At 39.9% G+C, this 20,486-nt stretch overlaps 1 protein-coding gene across 1 annotated transcript in view; it reads left to right on the top strand.

The window, feature by feature from the left end:
* The window catches only part of CR1L (complement C3b/C4b receptor 1 like), a 67,126-nt gene that overhangs the window by 29,183 nt on the left and 17,457 nt on the right, over positions 1-20,486 (top strand). The window contains 5 exon segments of the mRNA XM_043567840.1: positions 3,773-4,000; positions 6,280-6,392; positions 6,394-6,460; positions 7,076-7,175; positions 12,485-12,570. Of these exon segments, the coding sequence (XP_043423775.1) occupies positions 3,773-4,000; positions 6,280-6,392; positions 6,394-6,460; positions 7,076-7,175; positions 12,485-12,570 (594 nt within the window).

Raw genomic sequence — 20,486 nt, 5'->3', positions numbered from 1 at the left:
AATAAATAAATAAACATTTAAAAATAATAAATAAGTAAAATAAGGTGATGATGAGAATCCTCACTGAGAAAGTGACATTTGAGTATTGATGGAAAGTGGTTACTACCAATGGACATAGACAGAGGAATAACTTCCCATACAGATGGTATAAAGGCCCAAGGCAGACACGTTCCCGGCATTTTCTTTGGCAAACCTGTTTTTGACATGTTCTGATGTTTTGACATGTTTTGACATGTTTTGACATGGCTGATACAGAGCGAGCAAATAGAGGAGTAGTCAGAGGTGATAAAAGAGCGGTAAATGTACATCCCGTAACAACGTGGGTTTTCATTCTGAGCAAGATAGAAAGCCCCTGGAGCATTGTAAGTAGAAAAGTAACATGATGGAATTTATTTTTAATGATATCACTTTGGCTACTCTAGAGAGGACTCAGTTGGAAGGAACGTACCTTAGATCGAGAGTCCCCGGAAAACAGTGTTGGAGGCAAAGCATAAATTGTCATGCTCTATTCGAGGGTGCCGTTCTGGAGCAACAAGAGTGAAGGAGGAAAAAAGGGTGCAGGAAGGAAAGAAAAGCTGATAAATAAAATATGTTGTGTTGCTGAGGTGGCCGTAAGCTTTACCAAAACAAGCAAACAAAAAAACCCAGCTGGCTGTTGGCTCATATAACACATCCCTGGAGAGGTTCTGTGAAACCAGAACTGTCTAGTAGAAAGAGAAAGAATGAGCAGTTTATTTGCTGGATCTTCCCTGTCTCTTGTCTCCTGTTTATCTCAAGGGTATTAAGGCCCTTGTTTCTACGCTGTATTATCTTATCCCTCTGGACAAACTCTGAAGACACCGGAGCCCATGACCTGCTCCATTTAAGACCAGAAGTGGTGGAAGGAGCCAGAGTGGCCATGGATCCCAGTCCTATTGGCTTGGATGTGGGAGTTACTGTGACCTCTACGTAATGTGCGAGAGCCCCTATCTCCCCCTCACTTCCGGGGGGCTGAGACAGCCAGTACTGTTAGAAAAGGAGGTGACAGGGGTGTCAATCAGCATTCCCAAGTGAGAAAGCAACTGAGGGCCCAAAAGGGAGATGCAGCCAAGGAAATGTAGGGGGATGGCTGAGGGTATAAGTTGGAAGGCTGTTACACAGATCTAACCACAGATGTTGGATGGCAGTGGGAGAAGAGGTAAGAAGTGGTCACAGGCTAGGTATATTCTGAAAGGTGAAATGACACAATTTGCCGATGGTTTAGAAACAGAGGTTTTTTTTAATGTTTTTATTTATTTTTGAGACAGAGCATGAGCAGGGGAGGGGCAGAGAGAGAGACACACACACAGAATCCGAAGCAGGCTCCAGGCTCTGAACTGTCAGCACAGAGCCCGACGCGGGGCTCGAACTCATGGACCGTGAGATCGTGACCTGAGCCGAAGCTGGATGCTTAACCAACTGAGCCACCCAGGCGCCCCAAGAAACCGAGTTTAAAATAGAAATTCAGTGAGATCACCGAGGGGGGGAATGGGGCCAGAAAAGGGATGCGTGGGCTGAGCCTTGTAAATCCAACACTAATAAGTTGGAAAGGTGAGAATGAATCAACAAAAGAGATGAAGAAGAAGCAGCCAGTATATTAAGAGAAAAACCAGGAAAGGAGGAGGTACAGGCTTCCGGTTATAGAACGAGTACATCACGGGAACAAAAGATGCAACGTAAGGAACACAGTCAATGATACTGTAATGGCGATGGGTGCGGACATACAGGAGCTTCACTTGTGGAGAGCAGAGTGTAAGATATGGGAAGGGATAGGGTTGTCCAGTCAACCGTACCCAGGGAGAGAGAGAGGGAGACAGAGACAGAGAAACAGGAGGGTGATATACCTTAGAAGCCAAGAGAAAATTCTCTGAAGGAGGTGAGATTCTCCAGAGAGGTCAAATAAGATGGTGGAAAATTATTATTGGGTATAATGACTTGAGGGTACCAATTGGCCTCAACAAGGAGTTTCAGTGGAATTGTGGGACAAATGTTCTGATTGGAATGAGTTCAAGGGGGAATGAAGGGAAGGAAGGGCAGACCATAGACCACATCTCAGAGGAGTCCTGGTGTCACAGGAGTAGAGAAATGGGATTATTGCTGCACAGGGAAGTGGGATGAAGGGAGCTAGTTTTTTGGTTTTGGGGTGTGTGTGTGTGTGTGTGTGTGTGTTTTAATGTTTATTTTTGAGAGAGAGAGCTCAAGCAGGAGAGGGGTAGAGAGAGAGGGAGACAGAGGATCTGAGGCAGGCTCTGTGCTGACAGCAGAGAGCCCGATATGGGGTTCAAACTCACAAACCATGAGATCATGACCTGAGCCGAAGTCAAACCCTCAACCGACTGAGCCACCCAGGCGCCCTAGTTTTTGTTTTTAAGAGGACAGAAATATAATGTGTTAAATACAGAAATACTATGAATATATTCAGTCTGCCCATTTACTTCTTCACTAAAACAAACAGGATGTTGCTTCACCTTCTGATCATAACTACTGAAAAATATGTTTACAATAGAATTTTTTTTTTTCAAATGAATGTTTTGCTCTAAAATTGTTTGGAACTTTTGTATTTCTATAACGAAACTTGATCATTATATCCTTCATATTTGGAAGCCAGCTATTTGAAAATGTTAACTTTCCTGGAATATAGTTAATTAAGAAGCATGAAAGAAAGAAAACAATGCTCCCAAGAAGCCAGATACAGCTAAAATCACTTGCTAGAGGACAAACGTTGGTTAGGTTAGTCCACCTTTGATTAGTTTATCCATAATCCCTTCAAGAGTATCATCCTCCCAAATATAGATCAAAGCAGAAGGGGAAAGGAGCTTCTCCAGATCGTTATTTAAAAACAAACACACAGGGGCGCCTGGGTGGCTCAGTCGGTTGAGCGTCCAGACTCCGTCTTGGGTCATGATCTCACGGTTTGTGAGTTTGAGCCCCGCGTCAGGCTCTGTGCTGACAGTTCAGAGCCTGGAGCCTGCTTTGGATTCGGTGTCTCCCTCTCTCTCTCTCTGCTTCTCCCCCGCTCTCTCTCCTTCAAAAAAATAAAAACATTAAAAAATTGAAAACAAAAATGAATAAAAACAAACAAACAAACAAACAAACAAAAACTCCTGTAGAAACCAATAAGTATCTCAAAGTCGTAAAACATTTCTGAGTCTTCTGGGGCATGCACAGGGCCATTGGGATGTTTCATTTCATTATGATGGCGTTACTACGACCATTCATTTTGCTTTGGAGCCTAACAGCCTCAAGTCATCAAGAAAAGATGAAATCAGTGATAGATAGTAAATGTATAATATATTTTGAAAGATTTCTCTGGGATGAAGAGCCTCGATGTTAAAAGATTTGGTCTATCTTGTACTTAAAATAGTAGGGGATGTACAGTAGGTCCTCAAAAAAATTCCTGTTGAATTAATGGATAACTTTCTTATTAAATGAATGCCTTTCTTGTCAATGTGGTTAAGATTTTTGTCTATTTTTAAAAAATGAGCTCTCAATTATCCAGAAGTTTTACGTCTTCAAAGAGTTCAGGATGATTAAGTCCCTCCTGGACGTTGTAATAATAAACATTGGTTTCAGTGTCATTTCATTTGGAAGCATCTCAACAGCGGCCTAATATATTTATTTTATGGTTTATACTCTCCCTGAGAGTTTAATCATTTAATTGGCTACACAGTCACAGCATCCCATAATTGTAGAATCAACTCGGGTTAAAATGTAAACATTTTGATGTAACTTATAGCTCTTGTGTTCCTTCTAGAAATCTTTTGTCCAAGCCCTCCATCTATCCTTAATGGGAACCACACCGGAACTCCTCAGGGAGACGTTCCCTATGGAGAGGAAATTACTTATATGTGTGACCCCAGCTCGGCCAGAGGGATGACCTTCAACCTCGTCGGGGAGAGCACCATCCGCTGCACAAGCGACGGTGAAGGGAATGGGATTTGGAGCGGCCCTGCCCCTTCCTGTGAACCTGCTGGTCCTGCTGGTCAGTACCCACGTACCCCAAGTGGCTTCAGATTATCAGGCCCAGATCCTTCATATGTCTCTAAGATTATGGTGTGTGCTTGTGAGTTCAACTTTGTCATAAGTGGAAGTGTCAAAGTTCTAAAACTCTTCTTGCTGGTGCAGTGGTGAGCAGGGTGGGGTAAGAAGAGAGAGGGACGGGGAGGGGAAGATCAAAAAGAAAAACGTATTCACTGGAGAGGACATGAAAACAACTGGCTATGAACAGTAACCAATGGCGGATGATTGCCAAACACTCCCCGCAAGTTCATCGTCTGCAAAACTGGCAATATGGATATTATTTAGCTAAGGCTTTAGCCGGTCCTATGCCAAATAGGCTAAGTGACCAAAGAGACTCTACTTTTGTAGCTTAAGACCTTGACTCAAAGTATGCCCATCTGTCCGCTGGCTTGTGGGGCCCACCTTAATCTTTGCCCTTGAACTTACCCGTTCTGAGAGTTAGAAGCAAGGAAAGATCAGCTCAAGGGAAAGAGTATGGAAAGGAAGAGGCTGTTTCTTCCGAAGGACTGAAAATTACCTGGTTCTTGAGGACTGACTGTAGGCCTTCCCAAGACAGAAGCAGGGTACACAGGGAGGTGGCACCAGACTTGGGATACCACATGACAGAGAAAAGCAATCCGATGAGAAAAGGCAACACATGATAAAACGCGTTTAACTTTTCTTTGCTGCCCCTCCCCTTCCCAATAGAATCTAGTGAGATTTCTTTAAAAGCAGTTGCCTAGGCCACCAGGCACACTTATTGAATGGGCAAACAGAAGCAGTCTCCTCCAAAAAGGAGATCGTTGAGGTCAGACTCTATTTGAAATATGCAGCACACAATATACCCTCTCATAAAAAAAGACAGCTTCTTTTTTTTTTTTTTTCCCAGTGCAAAAAGATGTTTTTATTAAAGGACAGAGACAGGGCCCATGGGCAGAAAGAGCTGCCTCGGGACCTTGAGGAGAGACTGGTTATATGGGTGGGGGTGGGGGGCATGGGGGGGGGAGGTAAAGGCAAGGGGAAGGGGAAGTTTCCAAAGGGATTTCATATGCTAAAGAAGCTACTTGATGGCTTAGTCTGTTTTGTCCTTTTCCTTAAATCTCTGGTTTAGCATCAGAAGAAGAGCGCTCTGTTCGTTCCCTAGGACTGCGTACAAACTACCACAAACTAGGTGGCTTAACACAATAGGAATTTATTCTCTTCACTGATCAGGAGGCTAGAATTCTGAAATCAGGGTTTTGGTGGGGCCGTGCTCCCTCCTGTGACTCTAGAGGAGAATCCTCCTTTACCTCTCTTAGATACTGGTGGCTCCTGGCATTCCAGGGCTAGTGGACACATCATTCTGATCTTTGCCTCTGTCTTCACATGGCCTTCTCCCCTGTGTCTCTGTGTCTCAAATGTCCCTCTCATTTCTCTTATAGACACCACCAGTCATTGGATTGAAGGCCCACCCTGGTAATCCAGGATGATCTCATCTTGAGATTGTTACCTTAATTATAGCTGAAAAGATCCTTGTTCCAAGTACGTTTCCATTGTGAGGTCCTGGATGCATGTGTCTTTTCGGGGGACATCATTCAACCCACTACAAGTAGTGACTGCTATTTAGTGCCAGAGAAGCTACTTATGGTGGACACCCTGAGAATGAGGTTGGGAGGAACAAATGGAGACAGAGGGTGAAATATGTCTTGATGGATATGAGTACATTAACGCTAATAAATGAGGGTATGAATGGTTAACTCTACACAGAGGCAGTCTGATAGGCCTGACACATGACATCCTTAGCTAAAATTCTTGCTTTGGGTGCCCAGGTGGCTCAGTCGGTTACGCGTCCGACTCTTGGTTTTGGCTCAGTTCATGATCCCATGGTTTGTGAGTTTGAGCACCACATTGGGCTCTGTGCTGGTGGTGTAGAGCCGGCTTGGGATTGTCTCTCTCCCTCTCTCTCTGCCCCTGTCTTGCTTGTGCTCTCTCTGGCTTTCAAAATAAATGAATAAACTTTAAAAATCAATGAAATTCTTGCTTTGGTGAAACAAGAGCAAAAAGGCCAAAAAGGTGAATCGTCTTCCAAGTAGTAAAAATTTCCTGATGAGTAAATGCTGCTGGAAAGCCCCATCCTAAGGTAACTCGAAGGGGAAAAAGACCTTTTGCCGTTTTTAGAAGTCTGTCTCCATGAACCCATCTATCAGCTTAACTGGACAGAAAGAGGAGGAAGGGCGGAAATCTCTAGGCTCACTTTTGTATTCCTGTGGTTTTGCTCTCCAGGTTACTGTAAAGCCCCAAAACAGTTTCCATTTGCCAAGCCTACAACTCAGACTGATGAATCTGAGTTTCCAGTTGGGACATCTTTGACTTTTAAATGTTCCCCTGGGTATTTTGAGTCTACGTTTTTCTATCACCTGCTTGGAAAACTTGGTCTGGTCCAGTGCCGAAGATACGTGTAGACGTGAGTAACCCCATCCTGGGAGCTAATTCATGTATGTCAAAGTGTCTGTGGGATCTCATTTAATTTGTTCAAATTTTGTAGACATCTAAGTTTGCCCACGGTATTTAAATGGAGGGTGAACTTGTAGGTCAGCCTTTCTTACTGCCTGGAGTTTTTGCAGTCTTGACTCAATGTTTATTTCGCAAGAATGTCTCTCACAAAAGGAATCAGAGGGGAAGTTTCCATTCCCTGGAAGTTACTTTTGATGGCTAAAACCATGACACGAGTGAAATAGGGACACAAAAGAAAATCACGTAGATCACAGTGACCTGTGTTTCAATAACCAAGATGGAGGGGAAATCTCAAATTTTGAGGCCTTTGATTTAGGCTCGTGGGATGAGAAAACAATTCTTTATCCATATATTTCTTCTGTTGGGAGATTCAGGCATCATCTTTTAAAAAGCAGTGCCCCAGAGCTGCTTGAGTCTGAAGTTGGTGCACTTCCTCAATGTGGTCAATCCTTTGGAACAATCAGAAGTATACAGACTGTTCAGTCTGCTACACTCCAGACTGAATCGTAAAAGCAGAGGTAATTTGAACTCTACACCTAGTCCCAATTTTCCTTCTCTCCCATAGGAAAATCATGTGGAGCTCCTCCAGAACCCTTCAATGGCATGGTACATATAAACACAGACACCCAGTTTGGATCAACAGTGAATTATTCTTGTAATGAAGGGTGAGTTGAAAGCACTATCCCTGGAATATGAGTTTCAGAACAACAATGCTATCTCTGACCTACTCCCAACCAGACACACTAGACTATCATCTACACTTCAAAAAGTTGTCAATAGGAACTCCCGGATAGAGATGATAGCTTGAACATGGGCATATGACCAAAGGAATATAAAAAAGTAGCAACAGCTGGAATGCCCAGATGGCTCAGTTGGTTGAGTGTCTTGACTCTTGATTTCTGCTCAGGTCAGTATCTCATGGTCTGTGGGTTCAAGCATCGTGTTGGGCTCTGTGTTGGGCACAGTGCAGAGCCTGCTTGGGATTCTCTCTCTCTCTCTCTGCCCCTCCCCCCACCTCTCTCAAAATAAATAAGTGAACTTTTAGAAAAAATAATTTAAAAAATAAAATAAATTCTAAAAATAAAAAAAGGAGTAGCAAGCAATTTGTATTTTAACTAGAGGACAGCACCAGGTTCCTGCGGAAGGTAGTATGTGTGAAGCCTGGTAAGATATTCACTGGATAAAAAGGACCAGTCTATTAAATGAGTAAAAGGAAAAATGCTACTTGTACCATGCATGGAACATTCTTTAAAAAATTTTTTTTTTATTTATTTTTGAGAGAAAGACAGAGTACAAGCAGGGGAGGGGTGGAGAGAGAGGGGGACACAGAATCGAAGCAGACTCCAGGCTCTGAGCTGTCAGCACAGAGCCTGACACGGGGCTCGAACTCAAGCTCTGCGAGATCATGACCCGAGCCGAAGTCGGAGGCTTAACCAACTGAGCCACCCAGGTGCCCCCGTGCATGCAATGTTCTTAACTAAGATCAGCGAGCACTATAGCTGAATTGGAGGACCTTGAATCAGGGGTTGCAGGGTAAATCTTAACATGATAGCAGCTCTGGGAAATGTAAGTATGAACATGCACAGAGAGGGAACATTAATGAGTTCTTGCTCTGAACTTTTCTTTGGCACAGGGAACCATGCCAGAAACATCGCCTCAACTTAGAGGGAGCAGTTAAAGAATGTGTATTAATTTTCAGTTGCCACAACAAATTCAGAGAAAAAAATAGAATTTTATTGGATTGTAAAATCCAATGAATTTTATTGGAGTGAACATATTTATTGGATTGAACATATATTCATTAGACATACTTGGAAGCCACGAATAACCCAAAGATCAAAAAAATCACCACCCACAGTTCTACTACTCATTGTAGTTAATATTTTGCTATGAAGTCTTCTAGCCTTTTTTACCTAAAATATGCATGTGACCCACATGTCAGTTGAGCTCAGTTACCCTTAGAAGAGAGAGGTGGTTAAATTGGACACAAGTATCAATTGCATTATCTGGAAAGTATAGATTTTGCCCTGCTCACCCCTTGCCCCCAACAAGGAGTTCTGACTTCTTAGTTCATCAGTCCTTCAAATGACGGGAGCCCCAGGCAACACCAGGGACATATCAAGGCAGTGACAGGACAGCCCACAGAATGGGAGAGAATATTTGCAAATCATTTCTCTAATAAGGGTTTGATATACAGACTATATAAAGAAGTCCTGCAACTAAACAACAAAAAAACTAACAACCCAACTTAAAAATGGGCAAGGGATTTGAGTAGACATTTCTCCAAAGAGGACAGACAAATGTCCAGGAAACACATGAACAGATACTAAATATTATTAGTCATTAGAGAAATGCATATCAAACCCACTCCATACCTTATAGGCTGGCTATAATGGAAAACAAAAGTATGGTGAGGATGTGGACAAAATGGAACCCTTGTGATTACTACTGGGAATGTAAAATGGTGCAGCCTCTGAGAAAAACCGCTCGGTGATTCAAAAGTTAACACAGAATTACCATATGATCCAGCAATTCCAATCCTAGGTACATATCCAAAAAGATTAAAAACATACACTCAAACAGATACGGGTTTATCAGCTGTTCTACCTATTTTTAAATACATCCTGATACATTTTATTTTTCCTTTATATTGATACATCTCATGGATGTTTTCAATTTCATTAAGATAGAGAGGATATAATATTTTGATAAAGTATTGAGTTTTTTTAATATCTGTGATGATAACTACTTTCTCATTCATGTATATATATTTGTAGATGTGTCATTTTGTGAGGTTACAATTGGCCAAGTTCTGTTTATTTCAATTGACCACTTTAAAGAAATGGCTCTTAGATTTATTCATCATTTATATTCCATTTTTCTTACTTATTAATTTATTTTAGTAATTCCTCAGACCAGCTTCTTTCATATGTTAATGTTTATAGTCTTTAAAACATCTGATATAAAATGTTGTGTTCATTTATTTGAAAATTTTCTTGTCAAATAACAAAAGTACTAAATATTTCTCTAAGGATGGTTTTGGCATCAGTGTCCTAGAAATTTTCAAAGAGTAATATTTGCATCAGCATTTGTAATGAAGTAGCTGAATAATGTAAGGTTTATTACTACAGGCTGTTAAGGCCAATTAACATTATTCAAACTCGAACCTCAATATCTGTCATGTGAATTTGAACAAATTTGTTAAACTCTCTGTTTCCTCTTTTGTAAAATGGGAGCTATGCATAACATTCACTTCAAAGCATCATTTTAAAGATTAAATTAATTGGGGGCGCCTGGGTGGCTCAGTCAGTTAAGCATCCGACTTCAGCTCAGGTCACGATCTCGCAGTCCGTGAGTTCGAGCCCCACGTCGGGCTCTGGGCTGATGGCTCAGAGCCTGGAGCCTGCTTCTGATTCTGTGTCTCCCTCTCTCTCTGCCCCTCCCCCATTCGTGCTCTGTCTCTCTCTGTCTCAAAAATAAATAAACGTTAAAAAAAATTTTAAAAAATAAAGATTAAATTAATTGATGCAAAGCACTTTGAAGAGTTTTGGGCACATGACTCAATGATCATGCGTCATTGTTATCCTATAGGTAATCTGCGATGGCTGTTTTACTTTCGTCTTTGACCAAGATCCAAAACTTTCAATTTTGTGTTTATTCTGTGATTATTAATTCCTAGTGTTGTTATATTATAATGAGGGTGTAGAGCTGTTTTGATTTCTTCTCTGTGCAAATTCTTGGGGTACACTCTGCCGAGTGATATGATACAACTTTTATAAATGGCTCCTGGAGAGAAAGTTTATATTCTCTGTGAGATGCAAAGTTTAATACACAATTGTGTTATGATTTATTGTTATGATTTATCATATTGTTACATGATTTGTGCCGCAGAATCCTATCTGTGAGCAACTTTTAATCACTTGCAGCCTATTGAATATCTCCATAGATTCCCTCTACTCCCAAATACTTAGAAGTCCGTGAGCAAATAGGAAGGATGGAAGGAACACCACCCTCTAGCCCTTAATTATCCCATCCCTGACCTCATGCAATGGACTCTCCGATGCCTGTCTCAGCATGCTTCTCACAGTGTGTATTATTTGCTTATAGGGAAGGGAATCTCATGGCTTTTCTTGAACAGTGGTTTCGCTTTATGGCCACCCAAATTTCTAATGCTGATGGAAGCTAAGGAGTAAGGCTTGAGTACAATTATGAGTTTCAGAGAGATGGGTAATCGAGTCAGGAAGAATTACAACATAATGGCGATCGTAGCATATTAGTGTCTTATAATACTTTAAAAAATATTCACTGTTTTTTACAGCCACACATAGGCTGGAACCTGCTTCACATTTTTTTTTTTACTCCAGTTCTCTAACTTAGTCATAGTGAACACATTAAGAGCAACCTCTATAGTCAGAAGTCGAGCAACATCCGTGATGTTGTGCTCGTAAGACAACTTTTAAATGTAGGACAGAAAGCAGGCGGAAGAAAACATACTAGTGGCTCTCAAGCTGTTTCTTTGAAGAAATTTTGAAGATTAAATATTTGTTGGCACATTTGAAAGGATTTTACACTGTAATCAATGAAAAGTAACAGTAAGTAAAATTCACTCAATTTGTCTACAATCTGTCAACAAAAGTGACTCAATATGCCTACAAAAGTATTCACTGTCATTGCTATGCCCACATAGCTCCCCATCATCTTTATATCACTATTTTTGCAAGAGCTGGTACATATTAGGGTTAGATTAAGATATAAAAGAACAAATAAAATAATAGGAGCTTAAACAAGATAGTAGTTTACTTCTCTCTGAGGTTAAGAACAGGGGCAGTCCTTCAAAGAAGACTGTAAAGTTTCCAAGTCCAGGCTGATACCTGGCTCCATGATCCACATAAACCTGGGATCCTTCTATTTGAGACTCTGTGTCATCACATGGCCCAAACTCCAGCCAGCAGAGAGAAATAATGGAAGAAGAGAACACCCATTCCTTTAAAGACACTTTCCAGAAGTTTCACAAGACCCTCCAGGGGCATCCCTTTAGCCAGAACTTAGCCATATGGCTGTACGCAACTGTAGGGAAGCTGAGAGATGAAGCCTTCAATGAGGTGGCCAATGGCCCAGTTAAAAACACACAGTTTCATTACTAATGAAGAAGAGGAAAGGAGATACTGGAGATATCAGTAGACTCTGCTACAAATGGTTACTGTCCTGATCACGTGTCTTGGGTAATCAAGAAGCCAAGTTCTTAGCTGTTCCAGTAACTGCTCACTATTATATGACATTGAATTATATCCCTTACCTTTTACTTAATCAAGTTTAACCCTACTGTACATGGAACACGTGAATGGTTTAGCTGGATATCCTTTGTGACATGTCTTACAGTAACTGTATAGTTACCTAATCAATAAAAAATAAGTGATGACAAAATGTTCCAAATTTTGTGGCCTACTTTGAGTGATTTGATGGCAAAATAGTTAAGTACCCCTGCCTTTTACATTTAAGGTGTGAAGATGGTTAGCTGTTTCCCCTGCTTCTCACTTTTGAATCTTCTTAGTAAGGCCATCTTTCTGTCCTTTGAGTACCACATGCTTGATCTCTAGGCAAGGTGCTAGAGGATGTGAATATTTCAATAAGGCATCTTCCCTGTTAATCAAGGAGCTTATCATTTCCTTGATGGAAGTGCGCATGAATAAAATAACTCCTGAGGTTCCCTAAAGACAAGTACAAAATGTCCCACGATGAAGGGAATTTTTGTGTTCAGTGGGGAGGGACTAGCAGTAAACATGGATAAAAGCAGTAAGAATATAAGCTTGTCCTTAGAAATAAAGGACTAATTCGCAGATAGAGATGAGGTTTCTTCCTTGACTTCTCCTGTTTGAATCTTCCTGTAATTTGTAGCATCTACCTGCAATTATTTTCTCATGGTGACTTAAGTAAGAAGTGTAGAGTATAATCATTTTTCATTCTTTGCTTCTAGGTATCGACTCGTTGGCTCCCCTTCTGCAGCTTGTCACCTCTCAGGCAATACTGTCACTTGGGATAAGGAAACACCTATTTGTAAGAGTGAGTCGAAGTATTTTTTCCCATAATTCCCTCTGCTCCATCCATATCTGCCTCATGTTACGAAGAGGAAATCCAATCCATCTTGCAGAGAGTAGTCTCCCTGATATTTGAAATCCAGAGTCCTATGCTACATAGTTGTCCAGATTTTTCTTTATTTTAGGAGGTTATTTGTCTAAAACTGTGAACCTGAACTCAGGTAAAATTGCTCTCCCTTCCTACTTTGATAGTAAATGCTTCCCAGTGTAAGGCTTTTCCTCATGACTAAATTAAAAGACATTGAAGAAAATAAAATTTGTCTCTGCCACCTCTTAGTAGCATATGCTAAGCCCAAGAAGTAGGTAACTCCCTTTCTTATTATTTTTACTCTGAAAAAGGAAATAAGATCTCGTAAATCTTAGCGATTGCTCCAAGCCTCTGATCGTTCTGCGCTTTATCCTTTCTTTAAATTCTTCCAGGTTGTATTTGTTCTTGATTAGTTGACCCTGCATCTTTTCAGTGGGATATTGCAAAGTGAACCTCCAAAACTTTGAGGAACCTGGAAGAATGACCGATTGCAAATTGGTAAAATTGTAAGGCTCTGAGGAAGTCAAGATCAAACACACAGGACTGATGGCAGTAAAAGTGGGCACAAACTTCTGGAAGGCTTATGAGCAATATATACAAAAGCCTAAAGTAAATACCCTTTGACCTAGTAATTCCATTTCCCAGAGTTTATCCCAAGAAAATCATCATGGAATTTTCCCATGATTTTGGTCCACAGACACTCAATGCAACAATACTTATGACAGTAGAAAATGTTAAAAATCTAAATGTTCAGCATGGTTGGAAAATAGCTAATGGAAGAAATAAAACTTATTAAAAATAAGTCTGATAAATTTTTAAGAAACGTAAAAAGTATACCATGAGGAATTAGAGATTGCCCTTTTTAAATCAGACTGTTTGGTTTTTGCTAGTGAGTTGTTTTATGAGTCCTTTATATTTTTTGGATATTAACCCCTTTATCCGCTATATGATTTGTAAAAGTTTTCTCCCATTCTGTAGATTGCCTTTGCATTTTGTGAATTGTTTCTTTTGCTGTGCAAAAGTTTTCAGGTTTGTTGTAGTCCCATTTGTTGATTTTGCTTTTGAGGTTTGTGCTTTTGGTGTCATGTCCAAAAAATCAATGCCTAGACCAATGTCAAGGGCATTCTCTTCATTTTCTGCCAGGAGTCTTATAGTATCAGGTCTTTGATCCATTTCGAGTTAATTTTTGTGAGTGGGGCTCTTGGCTGTCTTGCCAACTATTAACTGACTGTATAACCAGGAATTTCATTCTGGGCTTTCTATTCTATTTTATTGGTCTAGGTATCTGTTTTTGTGCCAGTACTCTACTGCTTTTATTACTGTAGCCTTGTAGTATCGTTTGAAATCAGAATGTATGATACCTCCAGCTTTGTTGTTTTTCATCAAAATCGCTTTGGCTAATCTGGGTCTTAGTGTTTTGATTTGTTTTTACATTGTGGTTCCAAGCAAATTTTAGAAATTTTTTTTTTCTGTGAAGAATACCACTGATATTTTGATGTGGATTGTACTGAATCTATAGATGGGTTTGGGTAGTGTAGACATTTTAACAGTATTTATTTTTCCAATCCATGAACATAGGTTGTCTTTCCATTTGTTTGTGTCTTCTTTGATTTCTCTCAGCAAAGTCTTGTGATTTTCATTGTACAGATCTTTCATTTTCTTGGTTAAACTAATTCCTAAGTATTTTATTCTTTTTGATGTTATTGTTAATGGGAAATTTTTCTTGATTTCTTTTTCAGATGTTTCATCCTTAGTGTATAGAAATGTATCTTGATTTCATATCCTGCAGCTTTACTGAAATCATTGGTTAGTTCCAGCTGTTGTTTGATTCATTTGAATTTCCTATATATAGAATCATATCATCTCTAAAGAGTGACAGTTTTACTTCTTCCTTCCTGGTTTGAATGCCTTTTATTTCTCTGTCTTACCTAATTGTTCTAGCCAGGATGTCTAATACTACATTGAATAAGACCGGTGAGAGTGGGCACCCTTGTCTTGTTCCTGACCTTAGAGGAAAAGCTTTCAACTTTTCTCCATTGAGTATAATGTTGGCTGTGAGTTTGGCATATATGGTATTTATGACATTAAGGTATGTAAATACTCCTTCTATACCTAATCTGCCAAGGGTTTTTATTATGAAAGGATGCTGTGTTTTGTCAAATGTTTTTTCTGCATCTGTTGAGATGATCATGTGACTTAAAATTTTTCATTTTATTAATGTGATATATTATATTTATTGATTTGTGTATGCTAAAGCATCCTCGCATATCGGGGATTAATCCCACTTGGTCATAGTGTATAATCCTTTTTTTGTGTTCTTGAATTTGGTTTGCTAATATTTTGTTGAGAATTTTTGCATCTATATCATCAGGAATATTGATCTATAGTTCACTTTTTTTGTTGTGTCCTTATCTGGCATTGGTGTCAAGGTCTCATAGAATGAGTTTAGATGTAGTTTAGATGTAGTCCCACCTCTGCAGTTTTTTGGAAAGGTTTGAGTGGGATTGGTATTAATTTTTCTTGGAACGTTCGGTAGAATTCACCAGTGAAGTGATCAGCCCTAGAATTTTCTGTGTTGGAAGGCTTTTGATTCCTGAGTCAATCTCTTTGCTTCTCATTGGTCTTTTCAGATTTTGTATTTCTTCCTGAGTTGGTCTTGGTAGGTGTTATGTTTCTAGAAACGTATCCATTTCTTCTAGATTATCTAATTTGTTGGCATATAATTGTTCATAATAGTGTCTTATGGTCTTATGTATTTCTATAGTATCAGTTGTCTCCTTTTTCATTTCTAATTTTATTTATTGAGTCTTCTCTCTCTTTTTTTGGTGAGTCTGGCTAAAGGTTTGTCAGTTTTTGTTTACCTTTTCACAAAACCAACTTTTAGTTTTGTTGCTTTTCTGTTCTCTATTTCATTTATTTCCACTCTGATCTTTATTATTTCCCTTCTTCTCATAACTTTGGACTTAATCTGTTCTTCTTTTTCTAGTTACCTGAAGTGTAAAGTTAGGTTATTTGAGGTCATTCAATTTCTCAATATATGCGTTTATCACCACAAACTTTCCGTTCCTAACTGCTTACGCTCCATCCCATAAGATTTGATATGTTGTATTTCCATTTTTATTTCTTTCAAGATAACTTTTTAATTTCCTTTTTGATTTCTTCTTTGATCCATTGGTTGTTCAGAAGTGTGTTGTTTAGTGCACATATTTGTAGATTTTACAGTTTTCCCCTTGTTGTGGATTTCTGGTGTCCTATTATTGTAGTCAGAAAAAAATAGTTGGTATGATTTCAGTCTTCTTCAATTTGCTGAGATTTGTTTTGTGCCATATCAGATGATCTACCATGGAAAATGTTTTGTGTGCACTCAAGAAGAATGTGTATTCTGCTGCTGTTAGGTAGAATGTTCTATATATGTATGTCAAGTCCATTTGTTCTAGAGCATGGTTCAATTCCAATGTTTCCTTATTGGTTTTCTGTCTGATCTCTCCTTTGCTCACAGTAGGGGTACTGAAGTCCCCTACTACTATTGTAGAGTTTTCTGTTTCTCTCTTTAATCTCTCAGTATTTGCCTGATAGATTTAGTGCTCCAGTGTTGGGTGTGTATATTCGTACAATTGTTATATCTTCTAGAGATATTGACCCGACCCTTTTATCACTATATAATGACGTTCTTTGTCTCTTATCATTTTTGGCATGAAGTCTATTTTGTCTTATGTAAAGTATGGCTATGCCCACTTTCTTTTGATTTCCACTTGCACAGAATATCCCCTTATATCTGTCCACTTTGAGCCTATATGTCTTCAGAGCTGAAATGAATTTCCTGTGGGCAGCATATGTTGGGTGTTATATTTTATCCGCTCAGCTACTCTGTGCCTGGTGATTGGTGAATTCATCCATTTATATTTAGAGTAACTGTTGCTACATAAGGACTTACTACTGCCATCGGATCATTTGCCTTCTGGTTATTGTCTTGTTTCTCCTCCCCCCCCCCCGTTTTTGTCTTTGCAAAATGGTGGTTTTCTAGGGTGATTTGCTCATTCTCTTCGTGTTTTATGTTTCATGAGTCTATTCTCGACTTTTGCTTTGTGGTTGCCATGTGGCTTACATGAAGCATCTCACAGATAAACAGTCCTTTTTTATGTTAATAACACCTTATCTTCATTCACCTATAAAGCTTCCACCCTTCTACTCATCCCCTTTTATATTTTTGATGTTACAGGTTACCTCTTTTTATGCTGTGAATTCATTGAGAAATTATAGTAGGTATAGTTATTTGTAATGTTCTTTTCCGTAAGCTTTTTAAAAAAAGACCAGGATATATTTTTTTAAGTTTATTTATTTGTTTTGGGAGAGAGAGGGAGAGGGTCGGGGAGGGGCAGAGAGAGAGAGAGAATCCCAAGCACAAAGCCCAGCATGGAGCTGGAACCCATGAACCGTGAGATCATGACTGGGCCAAGATCAAGAGTTGGACACTTAACTGACTGAGCCACCCAGGTGCCCCTCTGTAAGCTTTTATATTATAATTAAGTGGTTAATATGCCATTCCAATATAGAGTTACAGTTTTCTTTATTTTTCACCTTGGCCAGAGTGTGTGTACTTCCATCTGCTATCACGTCACTCGTTAATGTCTCTTCGTTTCAGCTGAAGGGCTTCCTTCAACATTTCTTGTAAGCAGGTCTAGCGGTGATGAGCCTCCCTCAGTTGTTGTATTTTCTGGGAAAGCCTTTATTTCCCATTCATATTTGAAGGCCAGTTTTGCTAGATAAAGTGTTGGTGGCTGGCAACTTTTATCTTTCACCACTTTGAATGTATCATTCCTCTCTCCTGGCCTGTAGAGTTTCTGCTGAGAAATACACTGATAGCCTAATGGGGGTTCCTTTGTAGATTGTTTTATTCCCCCCCCCCACTAGCTGCTTTTAAGATCCTTTCTTGCTCATTGATTTTTGACAGTTTCATTATAATATATTTTAGGAGGGTCTTTTTGCAATGGGATAATAGGGTGTTCTATTAGCTTCTTAGATGTGTATGTTCAATTTCTTCCCCACGTTAGAAAAATTCTCACCTACTGTTTTCCAAAAGACACTTCTTGCTCCCTTCCCCCTCTCTTCTTCTTCTGGCAAACCAGTTATATTTGTTTTTCTCATATCGCATAGCTCTAATCGGGTTTCATCGCTTTAAAAAAATCTTAGCTCTCTCTCCTCCTCAGAGTCCTTTCTAAATTCCCATCCTCCAAGCCACTAATTTGTTCTTCAATCTGATCCATCCTATTTCCTAAGCTCTCCATTCTGCTTTTCATCTGATTCATTGAATTTATCATCTCCGGAATTTCTGGGTTTTTTTTTTTCTTTTAAAGAAATAGAAAACTTTATTGTACATGAATAAAAGGGTAGTTTAGTGGGTGTCTGGTTCTTTTTTTTTTTTTTTAATTTCAGTCTCTTTGGTAAAGAACTCTTCTCCATTAATTTTATTCCTAAACTCATCGACTCATCATGCTGAATTTTCTTGTAGCTCACTGAATCTCTTCATAACAGCTGTTTTGAATTCTTTGTCAGTTAGATTGCAATACTCCATGCCTTTGTAATCGATCGCTGGAGAATTATCATTTCCTCTTTGCGATTCAATATTCCTGTGATTTTTTCATTGTGTTTGACAAAATGTATCTCTGCCATTGCATTTTTTAATATGAAATTTATTGTCGAATTGGTTTCCATGCAACACCCAGTGCTCATCCCAACGGGTGCCCTCCTCAATGCCCATCACGCACCCTCCCCTCCCTCCCAACCCCCATCAACCCTCAGTTTATTCTCAGTTTTTAAGAGTCTCTTATGACTTGGCTCTCTCCCTCTCTAACTTTTTTTTTCCTTCCCCTCCCCCATGGTCTTCTGTTAAGTTTCTCAGGATGAACATAAGAGTGAAAACATATGGTATCTGTCTTTCTCTGTACGTTCCTCTGAAAATTAAAAATAGATCTGCCCCATGGCCCAGCAATAGCGCTGCTAGGAATTTACCCAAGGGATACAGGAGTGCTGATGCATAGGAGTACTTGTACCTCAATGTTTATAGCAGCACTTTCAACAATAGCCGAAATATGGAAAGAGCCTAAATGTCCATCAACTGATGAAGGGATAAGAAAATTGTGCTTTATATACACAATAGAATACTACTTGGCAATGAGAAAGAATGAAATATGGCCTTTTGTAGCAACATGGATGGAACTGGAGAGTGTTCTGCCATTGCACTTGAAGTAGCACACACCTTTATTTGTTTACTCCAGTTCAACTAACTTGCAATTAGAAACCATTCTTTTGTTTTCCAGAAGGTGGCGCCTTAGCTCAAGTTTTTGGTTTCTCTTCACCTGCAGTGGCTCTGGGCTGCACAGGGGAGCATGCTGGTTTTAAAAAGCTGGTGTAGAAACAGCTGACGGTGGAGTTGGAGGAAGTGTGGGTTTAACACCTGTTGCTCTGTGGGTGCCCACTGCCCACAGATCAGGGGTACTCCCAGAGGTCTGAGAGCAAACCTCCCGCTAACATCCCAAAGCTGATAGCCAGGGAACAGGTCCCTTCGAGGCCCTTTGTTATTCTTGACTGCCTCTCCTTCCCTTTCCTCTCTCTCCCAGGTGCACAGGCGCCCCCCTCAGAAATCTGTGCAGCTGGATAGAAATGGGTCACAGTCACTCACCACTTTCACTTTCCACCTCTTCTGTGAGGGAAGTCACTGGCCCTAAAGGGGGAGCTGGCTCCTCAAGATCCTTTTCCTCTGCCTCTGTCCTGCCTAGATGGGTGCCCGCTTCTCCCATCAAGTTGGCTGGGCCTGCAAAACCTCTGTCTCTGGTGCATGTCCACCATGTTTTTCTCTCTCCAGCAAATGTGGGTGGGGCAATTCCCCCCAATTCCCTTGGATCCATAGCAGCCTCTGAGATAACTATCCCCTTCGGAAGCGCAGGTGTGCAGAAATGTAATGTACAGAGGCACCTTTGTTCAGTTGAGAATGGCTATCTTCCTCTGGATTTTGTTGAAACATCTTTGCTAGAAATCTCTTTGGACACCTGATGGGATTGTGATGGAACTTTACAAGAACGATTGGTATGAATAAAACTCAGATATCCAACAAAAACAAACTCTACTTTCCTGAGACATGTAAATCGGAGAGTAAATACATAAATAAACTTTAGATAAACATAAACACATGGGTAAAATCCAGATATGAGAAGTCAATCACTGTTTGACGTCCTAGGACCTTCACTTTGTTTATTCACACAATTCTGACAGGCTTGGGTATCCTTAAGTTCATGTCAGATTCAAAGCATCAGATTAGTTTAGGGAGGGAACTGCTAGAAACAGATACACTAACAGCAGAAAGAAAGGACAGCTGGTCACCTGGAAGAAAGAAAAAAAAGCAAAAGGGAAAAAAAAAGCCTCCCAGAGCCACTTCATCTGGCTCTGAAAAGCCCTGTAATCAGTGTATCCTGAAGATATTATTGTGTATTTGTTAGCGACACGGATAATGGTCTTGAATTATCAAGAAACATTTATTTCTGCTGAAGGTGGTCATCTGTGTTCACTAAAGATTTACAAAGATTTCTTGGCAACTTCGGATCTTTGAGGGCCAATCTTGTCTGTCTTGTGTCTCAGTGTCAACCCAGGACTGTCTTTATGCCAAACAGAAAGTAGACAAATGATAGTTGCTGAAAAAGCAAATTAGTTACCTTTCAAATTAAAACCTTAGCTACCTGGAGGGTCTTGGAACTTTTGCAATAAACTGTAATTAAAGTCTCACTTCAGTTCGTTCCTTCTCAGAAGAAGCCTTACATACTTAAGTCCACCCACTGTAGTTGTGTTCTCACGGAAAAAAT

Source organism: Prionailurus bengalensis, chromosome E4, assembly GCF_016509475.1.
Source record: "Prionailurus bengalensis isolate Pbe53 chromosome E4, Fcat_Pben_1.1_paternal_pri, whole genome shotgun sequence".
Taxonomy (NCBI): Eukaryota; Metazoa; Chordata; class Mammalia; order Carnivora; family Felidae; genus Prionailurus; species Prionailurus bengalensis.
The sequence above is the reverse complement of the archived record's forward strand: the minus strand, read 5'-3'. Positions and strand labels throughout refer to the sequence as shown.